The sequence below is a fragment of the Tachypleus tridentatus genome, chromosome 3 (genome assembly GCF_004210375.1).
Source record: "Tachypleus tridentatus isolate NWPU-2018 chromosome 3, ASM421037v1, whole genome shotgun sequence".
Classification (NCBI taxonomy): Eukaryota; Metazoa; Arthropoda; class Merostomata; order Xiphosura; family Limulidae; genus Tachypleus; species Tachypleus tridentatus.
This window is the reverse complement of record NC_134827.1, coordinates 110,413,495-110,439,811: the sequence shown is the minus strand read 5'-3', so window position 1 is coordinate 110,439,811 and position 26,317 is coordinate 110,413,495. Positions and strand designations below refer to the sequence as shown.

The 26,317-nt window shown below is 34.2% G+C and overlaps 1 protein-coding gene across 1 annotated transcript in view; it reads right to left on the bottom strand.

Moving 5' to 3' along the window:
- LOC143245967 (voltage-dependent calcium channel type A subunit alpha-1-like) overlaps window positions 1–26,317 on the bottom strand; it is a 109,274-nt gene that overhangs the window by 4,984 nt on the left and 77,973 nt on the right. The window contains exons 22-29 of the mRNA XM_076492220.1: window positions 22,731–22,920; window positions 18,763–18,869; window positions 18,402–18,501; window positions 17,254–17,414; window positions 13,544–13,687; window positions 12,868–13,069; window positions 8,223–8,387; window positions 5,367–5,477 (exon numbers count right to left, since the gene is read on the bottom strand). Coding sequence (XP_076348335.1) covers window positions 5,367–5,477; window positions 8,223–8,387; window positions 12,868–13,069; window positions 13,544–13,687; window positions 17,254–17,414; window positions 18,402–18,501; window positions 18,763–18,869; window positions 22,731–22,920 — 1,180 coding nt within the window. The remainder of the gene's footprint in view (window positions 1–5,366; window positions 5,478–8,222; window positions 8,388–12,867; window positions 13,070–13,543; window positions 13,688–17,253; window positions 17,415–18,401; window positions 18,502–18,762; window positions 18,870–22,730; window positions 22,921–26,317) is intronic.

Below are 26,317 nucleotides of genomic sequence, written 5' to 3'. Positions count from 1 at the left end.
GATCTTTAAAAGGATTCACACCTCTAAACAACAATATTATTATTTAAACAGAAGTACAACTTTGTCATGGATCCACAAATAAGGTATGATAAACAATAGTGAAAAAATGTTATGTTATTGTTAACTGGAGTTGTTATACTAGATTTTGAAAAAAATGCAACGACATTCTGTGATCCATGGATCAACGGTTCATCCAAGACAACGAATGTTAATGTCTTGAATTGTCAAAAGTCGGAACGCCATTCCGGACTGTTCACTCTCAAATTAATTCTTGCTGAGTAAAATATAATTAGTAAAATAATCATAAAACAAGATTTGAGAAATGTAGAAAAATATAACATTAGGCTTAACATACTTAAAAATATAACAGTCCTTTGCGGACTGTTCATTCTCAAATTACTGAGTAAAATATAATTAGTAAAATAAACTTAAAAAAGATTTGAGAAATGTAGAAAAATATAACGTTAGGCTTAACATACTTAAAAATATAACGTTAGGCTTAACATACTTAAAAATATAACATTAGGCTTAACATGCTTAAAAATATAACATTAGGCTTAACATACTTAAATACGAACGAATAAGATTCATCTTGGATGACAGAAACATAAGTCTTAAGTTTGTGTACAAATGGAATTAATTTTAAAGTTTGTATTTTATTTTCAGACAAGTAAAAATCATGATCTATGAGACAAAAAAATGGACAATATAATGTATTCGAATAAAACTAGAGAATTACGCATTTAAAAATAGTTTTAATTAACTAAAATCATAAACAACCAAAAAGCATCACGAAGGTATCGGACAAATTAAACATAATAAAGCTAATTAATAATTTCTATAATATATATACAGCATTACTTAAATTAATTGGTTCAATAACGCAGAAATTCCAAAAATCACTAACCAGATATTAATCAGGTAAAAAACGTTGTCGTTTTGTGATACTTCTTCTATAAAACTACGAGAATGATATAATTAGAGAATGTTACCACAAGTATCTCTTCAAAATAAAACTGAAGCAGTGTAACAAAAACGGACAGATATTTTGTGAACAAATAAATGAGAAACAACCAAAAAACTGTTAAGAGTACTTACATTAATATATTTAAGAACTTGAGAAATATTTGTTACAGAAAGGCTGAAACTAGACAACATAATTAATCTGATAAATGTAAATATTTTCTGTAAACAACGTTGTGAGAAAATCACAGTCAGATGAAACTACAAACAAAATGGGCATTGCTTCCTCACTGTGGGTTAAAATGATTATTGTTGTCGTGTAACAGTCCTTGTAAAATTTTACATTTCCTAGTTGAATGATCTAATTCTTGAACTGTTCCTACAGTGTAATCACCTTTTACACGTTGGTGAACCATGGTTATAATTAATTATATAATCACCTATTTCTTAGACATATGATACAAGCACATCATTCTAAACATCTTATTTAAGTACCAAACTCCTCTATATGTGATTTAAGCACACTTTACAATTGATTGTAATGAAAACGATCAGTAACACTAGTATCATGTGACTCAGTACACACGATAATGTGTAACCTGTATGTTTGCAAAGATTGGGTTTAATAACAAAAATATTAAATTATTAGTGACAAACTGATTCTTTTGGGATTAATGTATGTTCATTTAGCTGACGATAAGGTGGTGAATAAACCTTTACTTTAAGCTTATTCCAACTTCCAAATAATAATTTAGACTAATAACAATTTCCTGTTTAGGACATAAATTGCACCATGTTTCAACACGTGTACAACTCCAATCGTTTTCGGTGTCAAACACAACAACTTAGAGATACTAAATTATGTTTAGAATAACATGACTGGTAAGATACAACCTTGAAAAAAATATAACATACACCAACTAAAAATCAGTTGCATAATACAAAAATTATAATAATACATCTTACAGTTTAGTAGGATTATAAAATACGGAAATTGTTGTTTTTTTCTTTCTGTAATCCAGTGCACCAAATTATTCTACACAAAATAGTGTTTATTATTTACAATGGACACCTGATAGCACAATATATCTTCATATAGAATGCTTGGAAAAAATATATAGTCAAAACTCGATTAACTAACGATCAAAACACATTAAACATATATAACCAAAACTCGATTAACTAACGATCAAATAACATTAAAAATATACAGTCAAAACTCGATTAACTAACGATCAAATAACATTAAAAATATACAGTCAAAACTCGATTAACTAACGATCAAATAACATTAAAAATATACAGTCAAAACTCGATTAACTAACGATCAAATAAAATTAAACATATATAACCAAAACTCGATTAACTAACGATCAAATAAAATTAAACATATACAGTCAAAACTCGATTAACTAACGATCAAATAACATTAAAAATATACAGTCAAAACTCGATTAACTAACGATCAAATAAAATTAAACATATATAGTCAAAACTCGATTAACTAACGATCAAATAAAATTAAACATATACAGTCAAAACTCGATTAACTAACGATCAAATAAAATTAAACATATACAGTCAAAACTCGATTAACTAACGATCAAAAAACATTAAACATATATAGTCAAAACTCGATTAACTAACGATCAAATAACATTAAACATATATAACCAAAACTCGATTAACTAACGATCAAAAAACATTAAAAATATATAACCAAAACTCGATTAACTAACGATCAAAAAACATTAAACATATATAGTCAAAACTCGATTAACTAACGATCAAATAAAATTAAAAATATATAACCAAAACTCGATTAACTAACGATCAAAAAACATTAAAAATATATAACCAAAACTCGATTAACTAACGATCAAATAATATCGTCTAACTTTTAGAAGGTAGTTTTTACGTCTTTATTTATGAAACAGAACACCCTAAAATTCAGAATTTAAATAAATATTAAGTTGCTATACAGACGACAACGTATTAAACCAATTAAAAAGAATGAATGATGAATGGGAAGAAAGCTCAGTCTTGCATCGAAAACTAACAAGCTTAAGAACACATTCGAGGTGGAGGAAAAGTGTTGTGGAAAGTTAGTTTGATCAAGTAGCTTAAATGTAGCTCTAATAATTGTTTACTTGTGACTACTACAACAAAGGGAGGGGGTATGGGACGAGAAAAACAAAAGAACAAGAAAAAATAGTGTGACAGGAATAAACTTACAACCAAATTTGATAGCTTTTTGTTTTCTTTCAGGGTTGGTGAGGTTTTTGATGGTGAGAGACTGCAGTTGTTTGAAACAAAGCAATCGTTTTTGTTGTTTGGTTATGAGAGACTGGGAATAAGTCATCAAAGAAGGTCTCAATTAAAATTAAAAGGGTTTTACATTCAGCTTTAGTACTTGCCTGGTGTGGTAAGATTTTCAAGCGAGTGAATATGAAAACAACTAAAACAGAAACTTATCTGAAACTTAGATTAAGTTAAACATTAGCATATGGTTGTTAAACCGATAATCTTAGCCTTTGTATGATAACTTGTCCTATTATTCGTAGAAAGTTGTCAATAAAACTGTTGTGAAACTACGAGCATTTCCCAAACCAACAAAATATCATGCAATTTGGTTTCATGCAAACAAACAAAAAATAGGCCTAACATTCAACCAGAGAATGCTAAAGGAGTTAGTTAGGCCTAACATGCACTTAACAAAAATGGATCAATCGTACGATAGCATGCTATTTGGATGCAGACATGCTAAATAAATGAAAAACAAACAACAACACACAAATATGTCAATGAAAGGCAAATTTTATTTTCTCAGTATTTTATTCGTAATCAGTTTGGAGATTAATGACATTTCCATGCGTTGTGACCAAAGCACTAATCTTAAACCAATTAATACACCACCTCAAAAGTTGTCACCAATTATGAATAGGTCTTTTGAAACACCGAAAAAAAATATAAACTTCAAAGTGCTCTTTAGGCATATAATTAACTATAAACTTCACAGTGTTCTTTAGGCCTATGTTAACTATAAACTTCAGAGTGCTCTTTAGGCCTATAATTAACTATAAACTTCACAGAGCTCTTTAGGCCTATAATTAACTATAAATTTCACAGTGCTCTTTAGGACTATAATTAACTATAAACTTCACAGTGCTCTTTAGGCCTATAATTAACTATAAACTTCACAGTGCTCTTTAGGCCTATAATTAACTATAAACTTCACAGTGCTCTTTAGGCCTATAATTAACTAAAAATTTTATTCGTTTTACAACTTGGTTAAAAAGATTATTTTGAGGTTTTCCTTACAAAAGAAAAAATGACAGGAAGAAGGTACTGGCTTCTGAATATTTTTAATATATTAGTTTACACTGAGTGAGGTATTAATTATTTTAAAAAACTCCAAAATTCTCGTGTATTTTTTGAAAATCATTCACAAAGACACACTTAGGTCTTTCTTTTGTTTTAATTTCTACGTCCAACGAAAATAGCAAGACGTCAGCAGTGAATATAATTTTTAGTTGTTATTTTATCAGACAAACTTTGAGGCAATGCTATACTGTCTAAGATCTTGATTAAGAAGCGGTAACATCTAAATTACCACGAACACACCAATAATAAGCTAAGCTCTCTTAATGCTACGAGAAAATAAGAACAACGAATTGGCAAGATACTATTTTACTTCAACCATTCACGGTTTAGTAGACATATCACATGCAGCAATTTCAGCTCTACGATTGGTTACTACTTTGAGTGACAGTAAATTTTCAACCAATAGTATACTGCTAAAACTTAACTTTAATTGTTTTCCCATCCTATAAATTTTCTCGTTGGGATAGCTTTCAGGTAAAGCACTAACTTTTATATTGTTGAATGAAATTAAATATGAACTAGTTTAGTCATTGTTGTAAATAAACTTTAGGTATTTCACCGTTCTAACGATTAATAATATTAGATTACTTTTAATGTTATTATTTTAATATTTAAAGAAAATAAAACATTCAAAGAAAGAGATTGTTTGTAAGTATGAAACTTACTTCTTATTCACTTTAAATAAAACAAAAGATAACAACATCCAAATTCTTCAGAAACAAAACAAACTATTAATTTAGATCTTCGTGGTATCTGAAACTAAAAGCTGTTAATATTTTCATTGCAAATTAAACGTACACGTTACATTTTAACAAAAAAACATCCTCAAGCCGTGTTCGATATTGATATGGATTACAAACTAACAATAAAAAACACAATCATTTGTAAGTGTTTTAGTAAATATTCGAAATAAAATCGTCTTCGAATAGAAAGTAAAACTGATTATTTGATAAACACCCAGTGATACTCAACTCGCAGTATTCAGCGACATCTAGTGAGGAGTTTTCGTACTTTCTTACCCTGATTCCAAATGCAGCCAGCTTCAATAAGCATTCAACAGTAAAGAAAGCAGTGAAGACAGCATTCATGTAGTGTAGAGATAGCACCATTAGCTTGCTTTGATTGTAAAACTAGGCACGGGGCAACCCACATAGGCAAGAAAGCAAGACAAGTCAGACAGTTGAGTGAGAACAAATATAGTTAACACTATGTAAAGAAAAAATTCACGTACAACATTTCATCAATTATCTAGTTTAAAACTAAAACGAAATTAAAGCTCAAAATGTTAAGCCTAAAAAGACAACAATCCATTTTCAGAAAGTTCCTTCCCCAAAAAAATACATTAACATATATATAAATATATATCTATATTTGTTTACACATATACGCATTTATTATGACTTTTATATATTCATTCATTTTGCACTTATTTACAAATTATAATTTCTGTAATATTCATTAAAAGTTTAGGATTGCAGTTACGACGTAGTAGTATTGCAGACTGAATGTTATAAACTTCTTGAACAAATTAAAGATGTACAATTTGAAAGTTAAATTTTTGTTCACCCAATTGAACAACATAAATGAAATTCGGAGCAATATACACGTTCACAGTTTATTTTAGTGTACGACTGTGAAGGTAAATTAACTTCTAAACCAGTCACATAATTATTCTACATTTCTTCTTGGCATATCGAGATATGAACCTTGAGCCTCTATGTAAAAGAGTACAGTAATTCATTACGATACGAATTATAATGAAAGTCCATATGAACTGACGACTTTAAGTCCGGTATGTGACTAAGATTTTGGAAGTTTTTTTTTGTTTTTTGTTTACCAATGGTAATAATTTTAGTCCAGAAACTTATCTTGAATCCATGAGCGACTTCTTGCTTGATACAAGTCGTCATAAAACATCTTGGACCTTTCGACCTTCTACTGAATAGTCATTGTGAAATCTTTTGGACCTTCTGTGACCTTGTACTGAACAGTCACTGTGAAACATCTTGGACCTTTTGACCTTCTACTGAATAGTCACCGTGAAATCTTTTGGACCTTCTGTGACCTTGTACTGAACAGTCACTGTGAAACATCTTGGACCTTTTGACCTTCTACTGAATAGTCACCGTGAAATCTTTTGGACCTTCTGTGACCTTGTACTGAACAGTCACTGTGAAACATCTTGGACCTTTTGACCTTCTACTGAATAGTCACCGTGAAATCTTTTGGACCTTCTGTGACCTTGTACTGAACAGTCACTGTGAAACACATTGAACCTTGTATCGAACAACTTTCTCTTAGGATTTCTACCTTCCCATTACGGACTTGGACATCTAAAAATGGCCACTTCTGTCCAATCTTCAGCTGTAATAACCTGCACTTCTGGTATATAAACCTCTTCTCGCTATCAGCAGGTAACACTGTTATTCTGTTATGTAGGAAAACAACGATCTAAGGGAAGTGACCTAAGTCCAAAGATGTTAAGAAACAAGTGCAAAATGCACCAATAAATCCAAGAATTCCTAGAACAACATGTGATATAGGAACTAACTAATTACAAGTTTTTAGGAATTGAGTTTAGACGCTGCATTCCAGACCAACTAAATACGTACCCTTCTAGTTGTGGTTGTTTTATATGTGGGTTTGTAGAGTAGTTGGCAAGAGTCCAAACTGTGGTACAGAACAAAGACGGGCTGATTTAATCATAACACTCGTATTCAGGAATATAATATTAACTTCCTTAAAACTTTAGACGATGTATTATATTATATTAAACAAAATTTCAATTACCTAATTTCAAATATGCGGAGTTTTTTAACCCTTTAGATGCAATCTTGGAAAATGTTTGGATTCTTGAGTCACATACGAATCGTTGTTAGCAAGATTGGTACCTAAAGCTTCCAGTATATCTCTATCTCTCTTAGAGGGTAGTGAAAAAATATATAAACAGCTTACAGAAGTTTAACTCTAAATAAAAGCTCGAAAACAAATATACAGGCTTCACGAATAAACACAACAAAAAACCTTCACCAAGAAAGAACTCACAAGAAACGTTTCCACAACTTATATTTAACTTCAATGTGATGCTCTGTAAGAAAAACTCTTATTAAAATAGCTGAGAACTTCATTACGGACTTTACAAGTTTTATCACATGGACAGCAAAGAGTGCGAACAACCAATTATCACGTCATCGTAAAAGATCGTTCTTATTGGTTAGTAAATGCACGTGATTAGCTGATCTTGCCAACAGTGAGTGCAAACAACTAATATAATGCAAGACTGTTGTCAGGGGTCGTTTTTCATTGGTCATTAAAAGCACGTGAGAATAGGAACAGAGAAGAAACGACTTTCTACAAGATAAAGAAAATGGTAAGCACATGAACACAAACACGTTTCACATTACTTTCACATACCAGTGGCCATGCAGACTTAACTTCAGGACACATGCTTTCCTTATTAGTTTCTCTTAGCAGTTGTCAGTTTGTTATTATTTCGTATTTTCTGTTTTCACTCCCAGAGCGAGGCCAAACAAGTTTCATTACAAGATCGATTCTTGAAATACGCCCAAAACAAAACAAAAACAACAACCGGAAATTCAATAAAAAAAGGTCTCGAAGTACGTGCGATAACGTTTCCATGGATTCCAAATCCTTTCCATCGCTATGGCAACTGTAACGAAGATTACCTGTTGGGACGTAGTTGTGACCATGGGATAACTTGACAAAGATTTAAATGTATGAAGCAACTGACACTTAGGTACTCCATCACTGTCATATTAAATATAACAAAAAACAACAACAGATTTCTAGGGTGGTTACAATACTCATACCTTTCACGTATGTGATACAAAATACACGAGACAGCTCGAGCTTACCTTCATCATCAGTAACAAAGTGTTGAGGACAATGAGAACCATTATAAAGTACTCGAAAGCGGTGGAAACGACAACTCTCCAGATTTTGTATTTCAAACTGTCTTTGTTTTTAGGCATATAACGCTGAAGAGGTTTCGCTTGCAACGCAAAGTCAATACAGGATTTCTGAAACGAACAAAGAAAAACAATAAAACTTATATCCCGTAACTCACATATAATCTTAGGATAACAATGTCACGATCGTCTATCTTCACGTAATATAATCAAAATAATTTTAATTCGCCAGTTTTGTTTGTTTGTTTGCTTTTGGTATTTCCGGGACTAGTTGCGCTAGCCGTCCCTAAGTTAGCAGTGTAAGACTAGAAAAAAGGCAGCTAGTCATCACCACCCACCGCCAACTTTTGAGCTACTCTTTTACCAACGAATAGTGGGATTGACTGACACTTTATAACGTTCCCACGGCTGAAAGGATGAGCATGTTTGGTGTGTAAAGGATTCGAACCCGCGACCCTCAGATTAGGAGTCAACCGCCCTAACCACCAGGCCAGGCCGGGCCCAACTCGACAGCATAGCTGAGAACCAAACACGTACAATGGCTATAAAGAGATTGTTACAACGTTCCTAGTAAGATAGTACAACACTTTCTGGGAAGTTCAGTAGATACACGTATAAGACAATACTCTCTGGAAAGTTCAGTGGATACACGTATAGTACAACACTTTCTGGAAAGTTCAGTAGATACACGTATAAGACAACACTCTCTGGAAGGTTCAGTGGATACACCTATAGTACAACACTTTCTGGAAAGTTCAGTAGATACACGTATAAGACAACACTCTCTGGAAAGTTCAGTGGATACACCTATAGTACAACACTTTCTGGAAAGTTCAGTAGATACACGTATAACACAACACTCTCTGGAAAGTTCAGTGGATACACGTATAGTACAACACTTTCTGGAAAGTTCGGTAGATACACGTATAAGACAACACTCTCTGGAAAGTTCAGCAGATACACGTATAAGACAACACTGTCTGCAAAGTCAGTAGATACACGTATAAGACAACAATCTCTGGAAAGTTCAGTAGATACACGTATAGTACAACACTTTCTGGAAAGTTCAGTAGATACACGTATAAGACAACACTCTCTGGAAAGTCAGTATATACACAGATAAAACAATAGTGTCCATCACGGGTACCAAATTTAGGTTTAGATTTATAAGCCTTTAGACTTACCAATGAGGACACGTAAAACCAGAAAATCAGTGTAGGGTATGAAGCCTCCCCAGTAAACAATGACCGCATTGAAGTCTGTGCTGAAGATATTACACGTTACTCTGTCTTTAACTAAACATTGACACAGATATCCATTTATTGTCACTAAATTCACTAAATAACAAAGAGCTTGCATGAGAAGAGCTATTATTAAAGTAACTTGTTTGTTCTGTGATGAATTAAAGTCTTACCTGATTCTTGTCCAGATCTCCTTCCTCTAGTTGTTTGTTCTATGATGAATTAAAGTCTTACCTGATTCTTGTCCAGATCTCCTTCCTCAAGTTGTTTGTTCTGTGATGAATTAAAGTCTTACCTGATTCTTGTCCAGATCTCCTTCCTCTAGTTGTTTGTTCTATGATGAATTAAAGTCTTACCTGATTCTTGTCCAGATCTCCTTCCTCTAGTTGTTTGTTCTATGATGAATTAAAGTCTTACCTGATTCTTGTCCAGATCTCCTACCTCTAGTTGTTTGTTCTGTGATGAATTAAAGTTTTACCTGGTTCTTGTCCAGATCTCCTTCCTCTAGTTGTTTGTTCTATGATGAATTAAAGTCTTACCTGATTCTTGTCCAGATCTCCTACCTCTAGTTGTTTGTTCTGTGATGAATTAAAGTTTTACCTGATTCTTGTCCAGATCTCCTTCCTCTAGTTGTTTGTTCTGTGATGAATTAAAGTCTTACCTGATTCTTGTCCAGATCTCCTACCTCTAGTTGTTTGTTCTGTGATGAATTAAAGTTTTACCTGGTTCTTGTCCAGATCTCCTTCCTCTAGTTGTTTGTTCTGTGATGAATTAAACTCTTACCTGATTCTTGTCCAGATCTCCTTCCTCTAGTTGTTTGTTCTGTGATGAATTAAAGTCTTACCTGATTCTTGTCCAGATCTCCTTCCTCTAGTTGTTTGTTCTGTGATGAATTAAAGTTTTACCTGGTTCTTGTCCAGATCTCCTTCCTCTAGTTGTTTGTTCTGTGATGAATTAAAGTCTTACCTGATTCTTGTCCAGATCTCCTACCTCTAGTTGTTTGTTCTGTGATGAATTAAAGTCTTACCTGATTCTTGTCCAGATCTCCTACCTCTAGTTGTTTGTTCTGTGATGAATTAAAATCTTACCTGATTCTTGACCAGATCTCCTTCCTCTAGTCGTTTGTTCTGTGATGAATTAAAATCTTACCTGATTCTTGACCAGATCTCCTTCCTCTAGTTGTTTGTTCTGTGATGAATTAAAGTCTTACCTGATTCTTGTCCAGATCTCCTACCTCTAGTTGTTTGTTCTGTGATGAATTAAAATCTTACCTGATTCTTGACCAGATCTCCTTCCTCTAGTCGTTTGTTCTGTGATGAATTAAAGTTTTACCTGGTTCTTGTCCAGATCTCCTTCCTCTAGTTGTTTGTTCTGTGATGAATTAAAGTCTTACCTGATTCTTTTCCAGATCTCCTTCCTCTAGTTGTTTGTTCTGTGATGAATTAAAGTCTTACCTGATTCTTGTCCAGATCTCCTTCCTCTAGTTGTTTGTTTTATGATGAATTAAAGTCTTACCTGATTCTTGTCCAGATCTCCTTCCTCTAGTTGTTTGTTCTGTGATGAATTAAAGTCTTACCTGATTCTTGTCCAGATCTCCTACCTCTAGTTGTTTGTTCTGTGATGAATTAAACTCTTACCTGATTCTTGTCCAGATCTCCTTCCTCTAGTTGTTTGTTCTGTGATGAATTAAAGTCTTACCTGATTCTTGACCAGATCTCCTTCCTCTAGTTGTTTGTTCTGTGATGAATTAAAGTCTTACCTGATTCTTGTCCAGATCTCCTTCCTCTAGTTGTTTGTTCTGTGATGAATTAAAGTCTTACCTGATTCTTATCCAGATCTCCTTCCTCTAGTTGTTTGTTCTGTGATGAATTAAAGTCTTACCTGATTCTTGTCCAGATCTCCTACCTCTAGTTGTTTGTTCTGTGATGAATTAAAATCTTACCTGATTCTTGTCCAGATCTCCTACCTCTAGTTGTTTGTTCTGTGATGAATTAAAGTCTTACCTGATTCTTGACCAGATCTCCTTCCTCTAGTTGTTTGTTCTGTGATGAATTAAAGTCTTACCTGATTCTTGTCCAGATCTCCTTCCTCTAGTTGTTTGTTCTGTGATGAATTAAAGTCTTACCTGATTCTTGTCCAGATCTCCTTCCTCTAGTTGTTTGTTCTGTGATGAATTAAAATCTTACCTGATTCTTGTCCAGATCTCCTTCCTCTAGTTGTTTGTTCTGTGATGAATTAAAGTTTTACCTGGTTCTTGTCCAAATCTCCTTCCTCTAGTTGTTTGTTCTGTGATGAATTAAAGTCTTACCTGATTCTTGTCCAGATCTCCTACCTCTAGTTGTTTGTTCTGTGATGAATTAAAATCTTATCTTACCTGATTCTTGACCAGATCTCCTTCCTCTAGTCGTTTGTTCTATGATGAATTAAAGTTTTACCTGGTTCTTGTCCAAATCTCCTTCCTCTAGTTGTTTGTTCTGTGATGAATTAAAGTCTTACCTGGTTCTTATCCAGATCTCCTTCCTCTAGTTGTTTGTTCTGTGATGAATTAAAGTTTTACCTGGTTCTTGTCCAGATCTCCTTCCTCTAGTTGTTTGTTCTGTGATGAATTAAAGTCTTACCTGATTCTTGTCCAGATCTCCTACCTCTAGTTGTTTGTTCTGTGATGAATTAAAGTCTTACCTGATTCTTGTCCAGATCTCCTACCTCTAGTTGTTTGTTCTGTGATGAATTAAAGTTTTACCTGATTCTTGTCCAGATCTCCTTCCTCTAGTCGTTTGTTCTGTAATGAATTAAAGTTTTACCTGGTTCTTGTCCAAATCTCCTTCCTCTAGTTGTTTGTTCTGTGATGAATTAAAGTCTTACCTGATTCTTATCCAGATCTCCTTCCTCTAGTCGTTTGTTCTGTGATGAATTAAAGTCTTACCTGGTTCTTGTCCAAATCTCCTTCCTCTAGTTGTTTGTTCTGTGATGAATTAAAGTCTTACCTGATTCTTGTCCAGATCTCCTACCTCTAGTTGTTTGTTCTGTGATGAATTAAAATCTTACCTGATTCTTGACCAGATCTCCTTCCTCTAGTCGTTTGTTCTGTGATGAATTAAAGTCTTACCTGATTCTTATCCAGATCTCCTTCCTCTAGTTGTTTGTTCTGTGATGAATTAAAGTTTTACCTGATTCTTGTCCAGATCTCCTTCCTCTAGTTGTTTGTTCTGTGATGAATTAAAATCTTACCTGATTCTTGACCAGATCTCCTTCCTCTAGTTGTTTGTTCTGTGATGAATTAAAGTCTTACCTGATTCTTGTCCAGATCTCCTACCTCTAGTTGTTTGTTCTGTGATGAATTAAAGTCTTACCTGATTCTTGTCCAGATCTCCTTCCTCCAGTTCCTTCTCTCCCTGTTCCTGAAATGTGATGATTATTAAGGCAACGAATATGTTAACAAAGAAGAAAGGAAACACGATGAAGAAAACAACGTAAAATATTGCCATCTCAATCCTGAATCTTGGAAGAGGTCCATAGTCCTCGTAGGTGGCATCCATAGAGTTTTGTAAGACTCTGGAATAAAAAATATACATTCATTATTTATTATTGTAGACGTGTTAAAATATTTATCTCAAAACTTGGCTGTGTTTAAGCTGGTTTTTATATTGAAGTCGAATTTACGGGTTAGAGAACTTTGGTATTTTTACAAACCATACAACTGTGTAACTGTGGGTTATTTATCAAGTCGTCAGACTTACAGACTGTGTAACTGTGGGTTATTTATCAAGTCTTCAGACTTACAGACTGTGTAACTGTGTGTTATTTATCAAGTCGTCAGACTTACAGACTGTGTAACTGTGGGTTATTTATCAAGTCATCAGAGTTAAGGATTGTGTAACTGTGGGTTATTTATCAAGTCGTCAGACTTACAGATTGTGTAACTGTGAATTATTTATCAAAATGTTTTTTCATAATTTTAAAACTTGAACATTACTCATGTTCATGTTTTTTGACAAGATAATTTATAAACAATAAATTTCAACTCACGCAGGCCAACCTTCTCCCGTGGAAACTGTGAAAAGGGTCAGCATGGCGGACATTACGTCATCATAGTGAAACGGCTGTTTGTCCCACTCCCGTTTATGAACTTCTGGTGGCTTGTCGTTTTCAACAAACACAAAATACTCGCCTCTATTTGAATAAAAATAACATTCACACGTGTAATTAAATTAACATTACATTAAATGATGAAAAATTAACATTACATTAAATGTTGAAAAATTAACATTACATTAAATGATGTAAAATTAACATTACATTAAATGTTGAAAAATTAACATTACATTAAATGATGTAAAATTAACATTACATTAAATGATGTTAAATTAACATCACATCACATGATGTTAAATTAACATTACATTAAGTGATGAAAAATTAAGATATGAAATTGTTACTTTTTTCTACTTTTAAAATAATGGAACGAAAATTAACTTTTGACGACATATAAATGACCTCAACCATGTACCAGAGAGTACTGGCGTATTATAACACATTAAACTGGTTATACTTGGAACATATTGTTTTCTATGCACCGTTTCTATCAGTTCTCAGATTATTCTGAGAATGTATGAAATTCATTAGTTCACTTTCTTCTGCCTGTACGATCTGCTACGAATTAGTTTTGATCCATACAAAGAGCATCACGTGTTCAGGTCTGCTACATTCTCAGTCGAATTATTTCTTAGCTATAAACGCTTGTTAGTTGCTTCTTTTCATTTTGCGCCAAGCTACAGAAGAGCTATCTGCGCTATCCATTCCTAATTTACAGAGAAGTTAGTTAGTCCTCATCACCCACCGCCAACTGTTGGGCTACTCTTTTACCAACGAATAGTGGGATTGATCGTCACATTATAATGCCCTCACGGCTAAAAGGGCGATCATGTTTGGTGTGACGGGGATTCGAACCCTCGACCCTTAGATTACGGTTTTCGTAATTTTTGAATTGTTTCTTCCATCACCTGTGAGATAATATGTGACGTTTGTTTATTTTTTCCACAACACTTACGTTTGTTTATCTTTTCCACAACACTTACGTTTGTTTATTTTTCCACAACACTTACGTCTCTTTATTTTTTTCCAAAACCCTTATGTCTGTTTATTTTTTTCCAAAACACTTACGTGTTTATTTTTCCACAATACTTACGTTTCTTTATTTTTTCCACAACACTTACGTTTCTTTATTTTTTTTCACAACACTTACGTTTGTTTATTTTTTCCACAATACTTACGTTTGTTTATTTTTTCCCACAAAACCTACGTTTCTTTATTTTTTCCACAATACTTACGTTTGTTTATTTTTTCCACAATACTTATGTCTGTTTATTTTTTCCACAATACTTACGTTTGTTTATTTTTTCCACAATACTTATGTCTGTTTATTTTTTCCACAATACTTACGTTTGTTTATTTTTTCCACAATACTTACGTTTGTTTATTTTTCCCACAAAACCTACGTTTCTTTATTTTTTCCACAACACTTACGTCTGTTTATTTTTTCCACAACACTTACGTCTGTTTATTTTTTCCACAATACTTACGTCTGTTTATTTTTTCCACAACACTTACGTCTGTTTATTTTTTCCACAATACTTACGTTTGTTTATTTTTTCCACAACACTTACGTCTGTTTATTTTTCCACAACACTTACGTCTGTTTATTTTTTTCCACAACACTTACGTCTGTTTTTTTTCCACAATGGTTACGATCTGTTTTTTTTTCCACAACACTTACGTCTGTTTATTTTTCCACAACACTTACGATCTGTTTATTTTTTCCACAACACTTATACGTCTGTTTTTTTTTCCACAACACTTACGATCTGTTTTTTTTTTCCACAACACTTACGTCTGTTTATTTTTTCCTGATACTTACGTCTGTTTATTTTTCCACAACACTTACGCCTGTTTATTTTTTCCACAATACTTACGATCTGTTTTTTTTTCCACAACACTTACGCCTGTTTGTTTTTTCCACAATACTTACGGTTTGTTTTTTTTTCCACAACACTTACGTCTGTTTTTTTTTCCACAACACTTACGTCTGTTTGTTTTTTTTCCACAACACTTACGTCTGTTTATTTTTCCACAACACTTACGTCTGTTTATTTTTTTCCACAATGCTTACGTCTGTTTATTTTTTCCACAACACTTACGTCTGTTTATTTTTCCACAATACTTACGTCTGTTTATTTTTTCCACAATACTTACGATCTGTTTTGTTTTTCCACAACACTTACGTCTGTTTATTTTTCCACAACACTTACGTCTGTTTATTTTTTCCACAATACTTACGTCTGTTTATTTTTTCCACAACACTTACGTCTGTTTATTTTTTCCACAACACTTACGTCTGTTTATTTTTTCCACAATACTTACGTCTGTTTATTTTTTCCACAACACTTACGTCTGTTTATTTTTTTCCACAACACTTACGATCTGTTTTTTTTTCCCAATACTTACGATCTGTTTATTTTTTCCACAACACTTACGTCTGTTTATTTTTTTCCACAACACTTACGATCTGTTTATTTTTTCCACAATACTTGCGATCTGTTTGATTTTTTTCCACAACACTTACGTCTGTTTATTTTTTCCACAACACTTACGTCTGTTTATTTTTTCCACAACACTTACGCCTGTTTAATTTTTCCACAATACTTACGTCTGTTTATTTTTTCCACAACACTTACGCCTGTTTAATTTTTCCACAATACTTACGTTTGTTTATTTTTTCCACAACACTTGCGATCTGTTTGTTTTTTCCACAACACTTACGTCTGTTTATTTTTCCACAACACTTACGATCTGTTTTTTTTTCCACAATACTTACGTCTGTTTTTTTTTCCTGATACTTACGTCTGTTTGTTTTTTCCACAACACTTACGTCTGTTTTTTTTTCCACAACACTTACGTCTGTTTATTTTTCCACAATACTTACGATCTGTTTGTTTTTTTTCCACAACACTTACGTCTGTTTTTTTTTTCCACAACACTTACGTCTGTTTTTTTTCCACAACACTTACGTCTGTTTATTTTTTCCACAACACTTACGTCTGTTTATTTTTTCCACAACACTTACGTCTGTTTATTTTTTCCACAACACTTACGTCTGTTTATTTTTTCCACAACACTTACGTCTGTTTATTTTTTCCACAACACTTACGTCTGTTTATTTTTCCCACAACACTTACGTCTGTTTATTTTTCCCCATAACACTTGGATCTGTTTATTTTTTCCACAACACTTACGTCTGTTTTTTTTTTCCACAACACTTACGTCTGTTTTTTTTTCCACAACACTTACGTCTGTTTATTTTTTCCACAACACTTACGTCTGTTTATTTTTTCCACAACACTTACGCCTGTTTAATTTTTCCACAATACTTACGTCTGTTTATTTTTTCCACAACACTTACGCCTGTTTAATTTTTCCACAATACTTACGTTTGTTTATTTTTTCCACAACACTTACGTCTGTTTATTTTTCCCACAACACTTACGTCTGTTTATTTTTCCCACAACACTTACGTCTGTTTATTTTTTCCACAACACTTACGTCTGTTTATTTTTTCCACAACACTTACGTCTGTTTATTTTTTCCACAACACTTACGTCTGTTTATTTTTCCCACAACACTTACGTCTGTTTATTTTTTCCACAACACTTACGTCTGTTTATTTTTTCCACAACACTTACTCGCATTCCGACCTCGTGAGTTTTGATTCGTCGTTGCAGAAGAAAAACCTTCCGTTGAAGAGTTGCACAGCTATCACAGCGAAGATGAACTGGAAGAGGATGTATACAATGAGGATGTTGAAGACGTTTTTCAGTGACGTCACCACACAGTCAAACACCGCCTACAACCGTATGAACCAATTGGAAATTAAAAACACAGAAATGGGAATTATGACATTTATATATTAAATCATTGTTAATATGGGCTAGAGTGAACAGTTTAATACAGGGAAGGAAATTTGTGGAATGTCTACAAGAGACAAATTACGGAGGACTGCGATGGTTTTATTGTCTGGATATATGTACATGTTCCACAGTAAATCCTGTACGCTGATTCTAAAACAAATGATATCATGTTTTCTTTATCACGTACAGATTTTACACAAAATGTCATATGTACTTCTGCATAAATGAATAATTTTAATTTAAAATGGGCAGCATTTTTTTATACTTAAAATGTTGACAACCACTGGATATAGATTTCTCTAGACCAATCGCGACGTGAATCTTAACACACCAATAGTATATAAATGATTAACAGGCCACGTGACGTGTTATTTCTTAACAGTGTTTGTTTGTTCGTGAATTTTGATGTTTTCTTCTTTCAAGTGTTATTTCTTTGTCGCTATGGCAACAAGAAATTGGGTAAATGACCCAAACACGTTGTGTTATAGTTGTGATAAATCTGATCTACGTAACAGCGTTTTTTACTCAGTTCTCGTTTCGTAAACAAATCTTCACGTGATAGAAAAAATGAATATTTTCAAAATATCCAATTTAAGAAAAGTGTGTTAATAAACCAAAACAACTTTTATGAAGTTTAATTCGCACGTGTGTGTTATTATTTCAAACCACAACTCTGTGTGTGGAACAATAAACCGTTGATAAGTTTGAAAACACACTTTTTGTTTCGAGACAAACCTACGTAATTTAATATTTAAAATGTTTCTAGTAAGAATATTCCACTAAAATGGACAAAAACCTGTTTTTGATAAGAAATAGAAGTGATGCTACACAGATGTATGACAAAACAAAATGGATACATTGTTTAGTAGAGGTTATGACTGTGATATATTAAAAAGTATTTTAAATAACACAACAGTTAATACCTTTAACTTCGGTACACGTTTAATGGTCTTTAGCGGTCTCAGAACTCGAAGAACCCTCATGGATTTGATGGTGCTTAGATTTTGTCCTGTGCTACTCCCTCTAGTGGTGAAAATTAACAAAGTGAAAATCGGTAATACGCCAGTTTAAGGTTTAATAAACTATTTATTGGAAGACAAAACCCTTCACGATAACAGTCTTAGAATTTTCAACAAAAATTTTAAAACGTGTAAAATGTAAATATGGGCGTTAGGAATTTCATTTGATAAAAAAAATTATATTTTCAGAGAGAGAAAGAATAAAACAGTGAAGTATTGGTTGTTTATAATAAAAACGTTGTGTTTGTTTACACAAAATACATACGCATAGGCAAAGGCGACAAGAGCACACACTACAACAATGGCGTCCAGAATGTTCCATGGATCTCGGCAGTAAGAACCCGGATGAAAAACTACCCCTTGATCTATTACCTGTGAAGGAAAACAAATGAAACTATATTAAATTCCGATCACAGCAAGCTACCTACCCAATAGTGTGTTCTCACGTTTCTACTTATAAAAATTAGAATGCTTCGTTTATCAGCTGGGTATCCTCTCTGTTAACGTACATTTCTCATTTACGGAACATGTAAATTCTATACAATAGCTTCATTCTTATATTACTGACCCTCAAAAACACTCGAATATTACAGCATTTTATTGGAAGCTGTTACTGCACTGATTGTCTGGTTACATTTGTAATCCATCCATTCTTGAAGGATGGTACTTTGGAGATGCCTTAACTGAGATATTGTTTTTAACTTGTTTAAAAACAATATGGTTTACTATACTGACTACATGCAACTCCTGAATACTGTCCATACTCTATTACAATACAGAGTCAACTCTGATTCCTTATCATCCTTTAACTTGGTGTTAAGATAACTACCTATTGGTTCTGCCTTCTAGAGGTTATAAACACACCTAGCGGCACGTTTTTAAATCTGGTAAGAATATACTAGATGGTACAACCTTTAAGCTGATGTAAAGACACCTAGTTGGTCCATAAGCCAAACTGATATAAAGACACCTCATGGTTTATACGTCAAGCTGATATGAAAAAAACACTCATGGTCCATACGTCAAGCTGATGTAAGGACACTTAACTGGTTCATACGTCAAGCTGATGTAAAGACACTTAACTGGCTCATACGTCAAGTTGATGTAAGGACACTTAACTGTTTCATACGTCAAGCTGATGTAAAGACACTAACTGGTTCATACGTCAAGCTGATATAAAGACACTTAACTGGTTCATACGTCAAGCTGATATAAAGACACTTAACTGGTTCATACGTGAAACTGATATAAAAAAAATACTCATGGTCAATACGTCAAGCTGATGTAAAGACAAATGGTCCATACGTCAAGCTGATATAAAGACACTTTACTGGTTCATACGTCAAGCTGATGTAAAGACACTTAACTGGTTCATACGTCAAGCTGATGTAGAGACATTTATCTGGTTCATACGTCAAGTTGATGTAAAGACACTTAACTGGTTCATACGTCAAGCTGATGTAAGGACACTTAACTGGTTCATACGTCCAACTGATATGAAAAAAAAACCCTCATGGTCCATACGTCAAGCTGATGTAAAGACACTTAACAGGTTCATACGTCAAGCTGATATAAAGACACTTAACTGTTTCATACGTCAAGCTGATGTAAAGACACTTAACTGGTTCATACGTCAAGCTGATATAAAGACACTTAACTGGTTCATACGTGAAACTGATATAAAAAAAAAAACTCATGGTCCATACGTCAAGCTGATATAAAGACACTTAACTGGTTCATACGTCAAGCTGATGTAAAGACACTTAACTGGTTCATACGTCCAACTGATATGAAAAAAACCCTCGTGGTCCATACGTCAAGCTGATGTAAAGACACTTAACAGGTTCATACGTCAAGCTGGTATAAAGACACTTAACTGGTTCATACGTCAAACTGATATGAAAAAACCCCTCATGGTCCATACGTCAAGCTGATGTAAAGACACTTAACAGGTTCATACGTCAAGCTGATATAAAAAAAACAACACTCATGGTCCATACGTCAAGATGATATAAAGACACTTAACTGGTTCATACGTCAAGCTGATATGAAAAAAACCCCATGGTCCATACGTCAAGCTGATGTAAAGACACTTAACTGGTTCATACGTCAAGCTGATATAAAGACACTTAACTGGTTCATACGTGAAGCTGATATAAAAAAAACACTCATGGTCCATACGTCAAGCTGATGTAAAGACAAATGGTTCATACGTCAAGCTGATATAAAGACACTTAACTGGTTCATACGTGAAGCTGATATAAAAAAAACACTCATGGTTCATATGTCAAGCTGATATAAAAAAAAACTAACTGGTTTATACTTCAAACTAATATATAGACATCTGGTGATATGTCACTGAAACCAATACATATATAAACAACTCGTTTTCAATTCTTTAAGTTGATGAAAATACATTTGGTGCTCTGATATCATATCTTTCCACCACAAGACATTTTCCTGCCAACCACTTGCTGAGAGTGCCTATTTAAAAAGCAAACCTTTGTATAACAGGTTAATGTTATTTTCCCCTTCTTTTAGTCATTAGATCCATTATGACGTCATTTGATGTTGGTTACACATGAAGGTAACAACTTACTTGTGTAATTAATCAAACATTTGTGTCTGTAAACTCAAAACCAAAACCTACAGCATACAAATGTTCTATTTCAGTGTTTTTTAATCTTCCCACTAGGTGAAAATCCTGAAACATTGTGTTTAAATCGTTGGAAACTTCCCAGTTATCACATAAAATGTCATGATAACTGAGGTAGCCAAACAAATTAACTGTTCCCATAAGTATGGTGGAAGTCCTCATTACATCAGCTGTCTACAAGTTTTAGTATCTACAAAGAAAAGTACCCGTCCCCAGTGCCTTGAAACGTTTAAGTTAATCTATGAATTTCAATTATTTCATGAAATTTAACTGTGTTACACTCTTCGTTTTATTCGGAACCAAAGTTCTGAGGAACTACACACTACAGAAAAGAAATGTTGACCATTCCAGTCATGGTAAGAGGTAGATACAGTAAATCTACATTTGTATTACTTAAGTTGCGTCACATTTTGAAATACGAATGGTTCATTCCTAACAGTGTAGGGTACAATATCCTACTTATGAAACATAATTTGGTATCAACATTCTTCATGTCTGTTCCATCGTAACTTCAATTGTGAATGTTGAAGTTTGTCTGCGTGCACAGCTTTCCAACAGTGGTTCCAAGTGTATACGTTTTCACCAAGTAGACTTTCCAACCATTACAGAAATGACACGAGCTTTGTCACACCACAGTTTTTATGTCAGGTGTGACACGAGCTTGGTCACACCACAGTTGTTATGTCAGGTGTGACACGAGCTTGGTCACACCACAGTTGTTATGTCAGGTGTGACACGAGCTTGGTCACACCACAGTTGTTATGTCAGGTGTGGCACGAGCTTTGTCACACCACAGTTGTTATGTCAGGTGTGACACGAGCTTGGTCACACCACAGTTGTTATGTCAGGTGTGGCACGAGCTTCGTCACACCACAGTTGTTATGTCAGGTGTGACACGAGCTTTGTCACACCACAGTTGTTATGTCAGGTGTGACACGAGCTTTGTCACACCACAGTTGTTATGTCAGGTGTGACACGAGCTTTGTCACACCACAGTTGTTATGTCAGGTGTGACACGAGCTTTGTCACATCACAGTTGTTATGTCAGGTGTGACACGAGCTTTGTCAGATATCACAGTTGTTATGTCAGGTGTGACACGAGCTTTGTCACATCACAGTTGTTATGTCAGGTGTGACACGAGCTTTGTCACACCACAGTTGTTATGTCAGGTGTGACACGAGCTTTGTCACACCACAGTTGTTATGTCAGGTGTGGCACGAGCTTGGTTACATCACAGTTTTTATGTCAGGTGTGGCACGAGCTTGGTCACATCACAGTTGTTATGTCAGGTGTGGCACGAGCTTTGTCACACCACAGTTGTTATGTCAGGTGTGGCACGAGCTTCGTCACACCACAGTTTTTATGTCAGGTGTGACACGAGCTTTGTCACACCACAGTTGTTATGTCAGGTGTGACACGAGCTTCGTCACACCACAGTTTTTATGTCAGGTGTGACACGAGCTTGGTCACACCACAGTTGTTATGTCAGGTGTGGCACGAGCTTTGTCACACCACAGTTGTTATGTCAGGTGTGACACGAGCTTCGTCACATCACAGTTGTTATGTCAGGTGTTACCTTCAACATCATTTCCATGGTGAAAACTCCAGTGAAGGCGTAGTCGAAGTAGTTGAGAATACGGTTCTTTTCCGAGTCTTCCATCACCGGATCTTCCGCCGCAAGCGCGATGCTGCTGAGCGAGATGACTATCATGATGAAGAGATCAAAGTATCGAAGGTTGACGATGTAGTGGGCAGCGCGTCGGACACTAGAAATACACTTCAAACATTAGTCATGTAATGAGAGATAAGTGTTAAGACAATGAAAACAAACCTTTATAGGGAAGCAAGTCGGACACTAGAAATACACTTCATACATTAGTCATGTAATGAGAGATAAGTGTTGGGACAATAAAAACAAACCTTTATAGGGAAGCAAGTCGGACACTAGAAATACACTTCAAACATTAGTCATGTAATGAGAGATAAGTGTTGGGACAATAAAAACAAACCTTTATAGGGAAGCAAGTCGGACACTAGAAATACACTTCAAACATTAGTCATGTAATGAGAGATAAGTGTTGGGAGAATGAAAACAAACCTTTATAGGGCAGCAAGTCGGACACCAGAAATACACTTGAAACATTAGTCATGTAATGAGAGATAAGTGTTGGGACAATAAAAACAAACCTTTATAGGGCAGCAAGTCGGACACTAGAAATACACTTCAAACATTAGTCATGTAATGAGAGATAAGTGTTGGGACAATAAAAACAAACCTTTATAGGGCAGCAAGTCGGACACTAGAAATACACTTGAAACATTAGTCATGTAATGAGAGATAAGTGTTGGGACAATAAAAACAAACCTTTATAGGGCAGCAAGTCGGACACTAGAAATACACTTCAAACATTAGTCATGTAATGAGAGATAAGTGTTGGGACAATAAAAACAAACCTTTATAGGGCAGCAAGTCGGACACCAGAAATACACTTCATACATTAGTCATGTAATGAGAGATAAGTGTTGGGACAATAAAACAAACCTTTATAGGGCAGCAAGTCGGACACCAGAAATACACTTGAAACATTAGTCATGTAATGAGAGATAAGTGTTGGGAAAATAAAAACAAACCTTTATAGGGCAGCAAGTCGGACACTAGAAATACACTTCATACATTAGTCATGTAATGAGAGATAAGTGTTGGGAGAATAAAAACAAATCTTTATAGGGCAGCAAGTCGGACACTAGAAATACACTTGAAACATTAGTCATGTAATGAGAGATAAGTGTTGGGACAATAAAAACAAACCTTTATAGGGAAGCAAGTCGGACACCAGAAATACACTTCATACATCAGTCATGTAATGAGAGATAAGTGTTGGGACAATAAAAACAAACCTTTATAGGGCAGCAAGTCGGACACCAGAAATACACTTGAAACATTAGTCATGTAATGAGAGATAAGTGTTGGGAGAATAAAAACAAACCTTTATAGGGCAGCAAGTCGGACACTAGAAATACACTTGAAACATTAGTCATGTAATGAGAGATAAGTGTTGGGACAATAAAAACAAACCTTTATAGGGAAGCAAGTCGGACACTAGAAATACACTTGAAACATTAGTCATGTAATGAGAGATAAGTGTTGGGACAATAAAAACAAACCTTTATAGGGCAGCAAGTCGGACACTAGAAATACACTTCAAACATTAGTCATGTAATGAGAGATAAGTGTTGGGACAATAAAAACAAACCTTTATAGGGCAGCAAGTCGGACACCAGAAATACACTTCATACATTAGTCATGTAATGAGAGATAAGTGTTGGGACAATAAAAACAAACCTTTATAGGGCAGCAAGTCGGACACCAGAAATACACTTGAAACATTAGTCATGTAATGAGAGATAAGTGTTGGGAAAATAAAAACAAACCTTTATAGGGCAGCAAGTCGGACACTAGAAATACACTTCATACATTAGTCATGTAATGAGAGATAAGTGTTGGGAGAATAAAAACAAATCTTTATAGGGCAGCAAGTCGGACACTAGAAATACACTTGAAACATTAGTCATGTAATGAGAGATAAGTGTTGGGACAATAAAAACAAACCTTTATAGGGAAGCAAGTCGGACACCAGAAATACACTTCATACATCAGTCATGTAATGAGAGATAAGTGTTGGGACAATAAAAACAAACCTTTATAGGGCAGCAAGTCGGACACCAGAAATACACTTGAAACATTAGTCATGTAATGAGAGATAAGTGTTGGGAGAATAAAAACAAACCTTTATAGGGCAGCAAGTCGGACACTAGAAATACACTTGAAACATTAGTCATGTAATGAGAGATAAGTGTTGGGACAATAAAAACAAACCTTTATAGGGAAGCAAGTCGGACACTAGAAATACACTTCATACATTAGTCATGTAATGAGAGATTAGTGTTGGGACAATAAAAACAAACCTTTATAGGGCAGCAAGTCGGACACTAGAAATACACTTCATACATTAGTCATGTAATGAGAGATAAGTGTTAAGACAATAAAAACAAACCTTTATAGGGAAGCAAGTCGGACACTAGAAATACACTTCATACATCAGTCATGTAATGAGAGATAAGTGTTGGGACAATAAAAACAAACCTTTATAGGACAGCAAGTCGGACACTAGAAATACACTTCATACATTAGTCATGTAATGAGAGATAAGTGTTGGGACAATGAAAACAAACCTTTATAGGGAAGCAAGTCGGACACTAGAAATACACTTCAAACATTAGTCATGTAATGAGAGATAAGTGTTGGGACAATAAAAACAAACCTTTATAGGACAGCAAGTCGGACACTAGAAATACACTTCATACATTAGTCATGTAATGAGAGATAAGTGTTGGAATAATAAAAACAAACCTTTAAAGGGCAGCAAGTCGGACACCAGAAATACACTTCATACATTAGTCATGTAATTAGAGATAAGTGTTGGGACAATAAAAACAAACCTTTATAGGGAAGCAAGTCGAACACTAGAAATACACTTCATACATTAGTCATGTAATGAGAGATAAGTCTTGGGACAATAAAAACAAACCTTATAGGGCAGCGAGTCGGACACCAGAAATACACTTCATACATTAGTCATGTAATGAGAGATAAGTGTTAAGACAATAAAAACAAACCTTTATAGAGCAGCAAGTCGGACACTAGAAATACACTTCATACATTAGTCATGTAATGAGAGATAAGTGTTGGGACAATAAAAACAAACCTTTATAGGAGAAAATAGTGTAATCAGATCGAAGTAAGGATTCATTTTAAAACTTATATCAAACGTACACTAATAACGATGACTTTGGATAACCGCTACACACAACCGCTAATATCAATTTTAGGATATTAAAACTGTTTTATTATAATGTTATAGTTCCGAACACTGACGTTAGATTTCCTTGAATATTACCTCTTGACTTTAATGCTATACCATGATAACAGATAAGGAACAGTTTCAGTAGACCAGGACATTAAACTGTTTATCATGTAAAACACAACAATTGAAGTGTTAGTACACCAGGACAATAAACTGTTTATCATGTAAAACACAACAATTGAAGTGTTAGTACACCAGGACATTAAACTGTTTATCATGTAAAACACAACAAATAAAG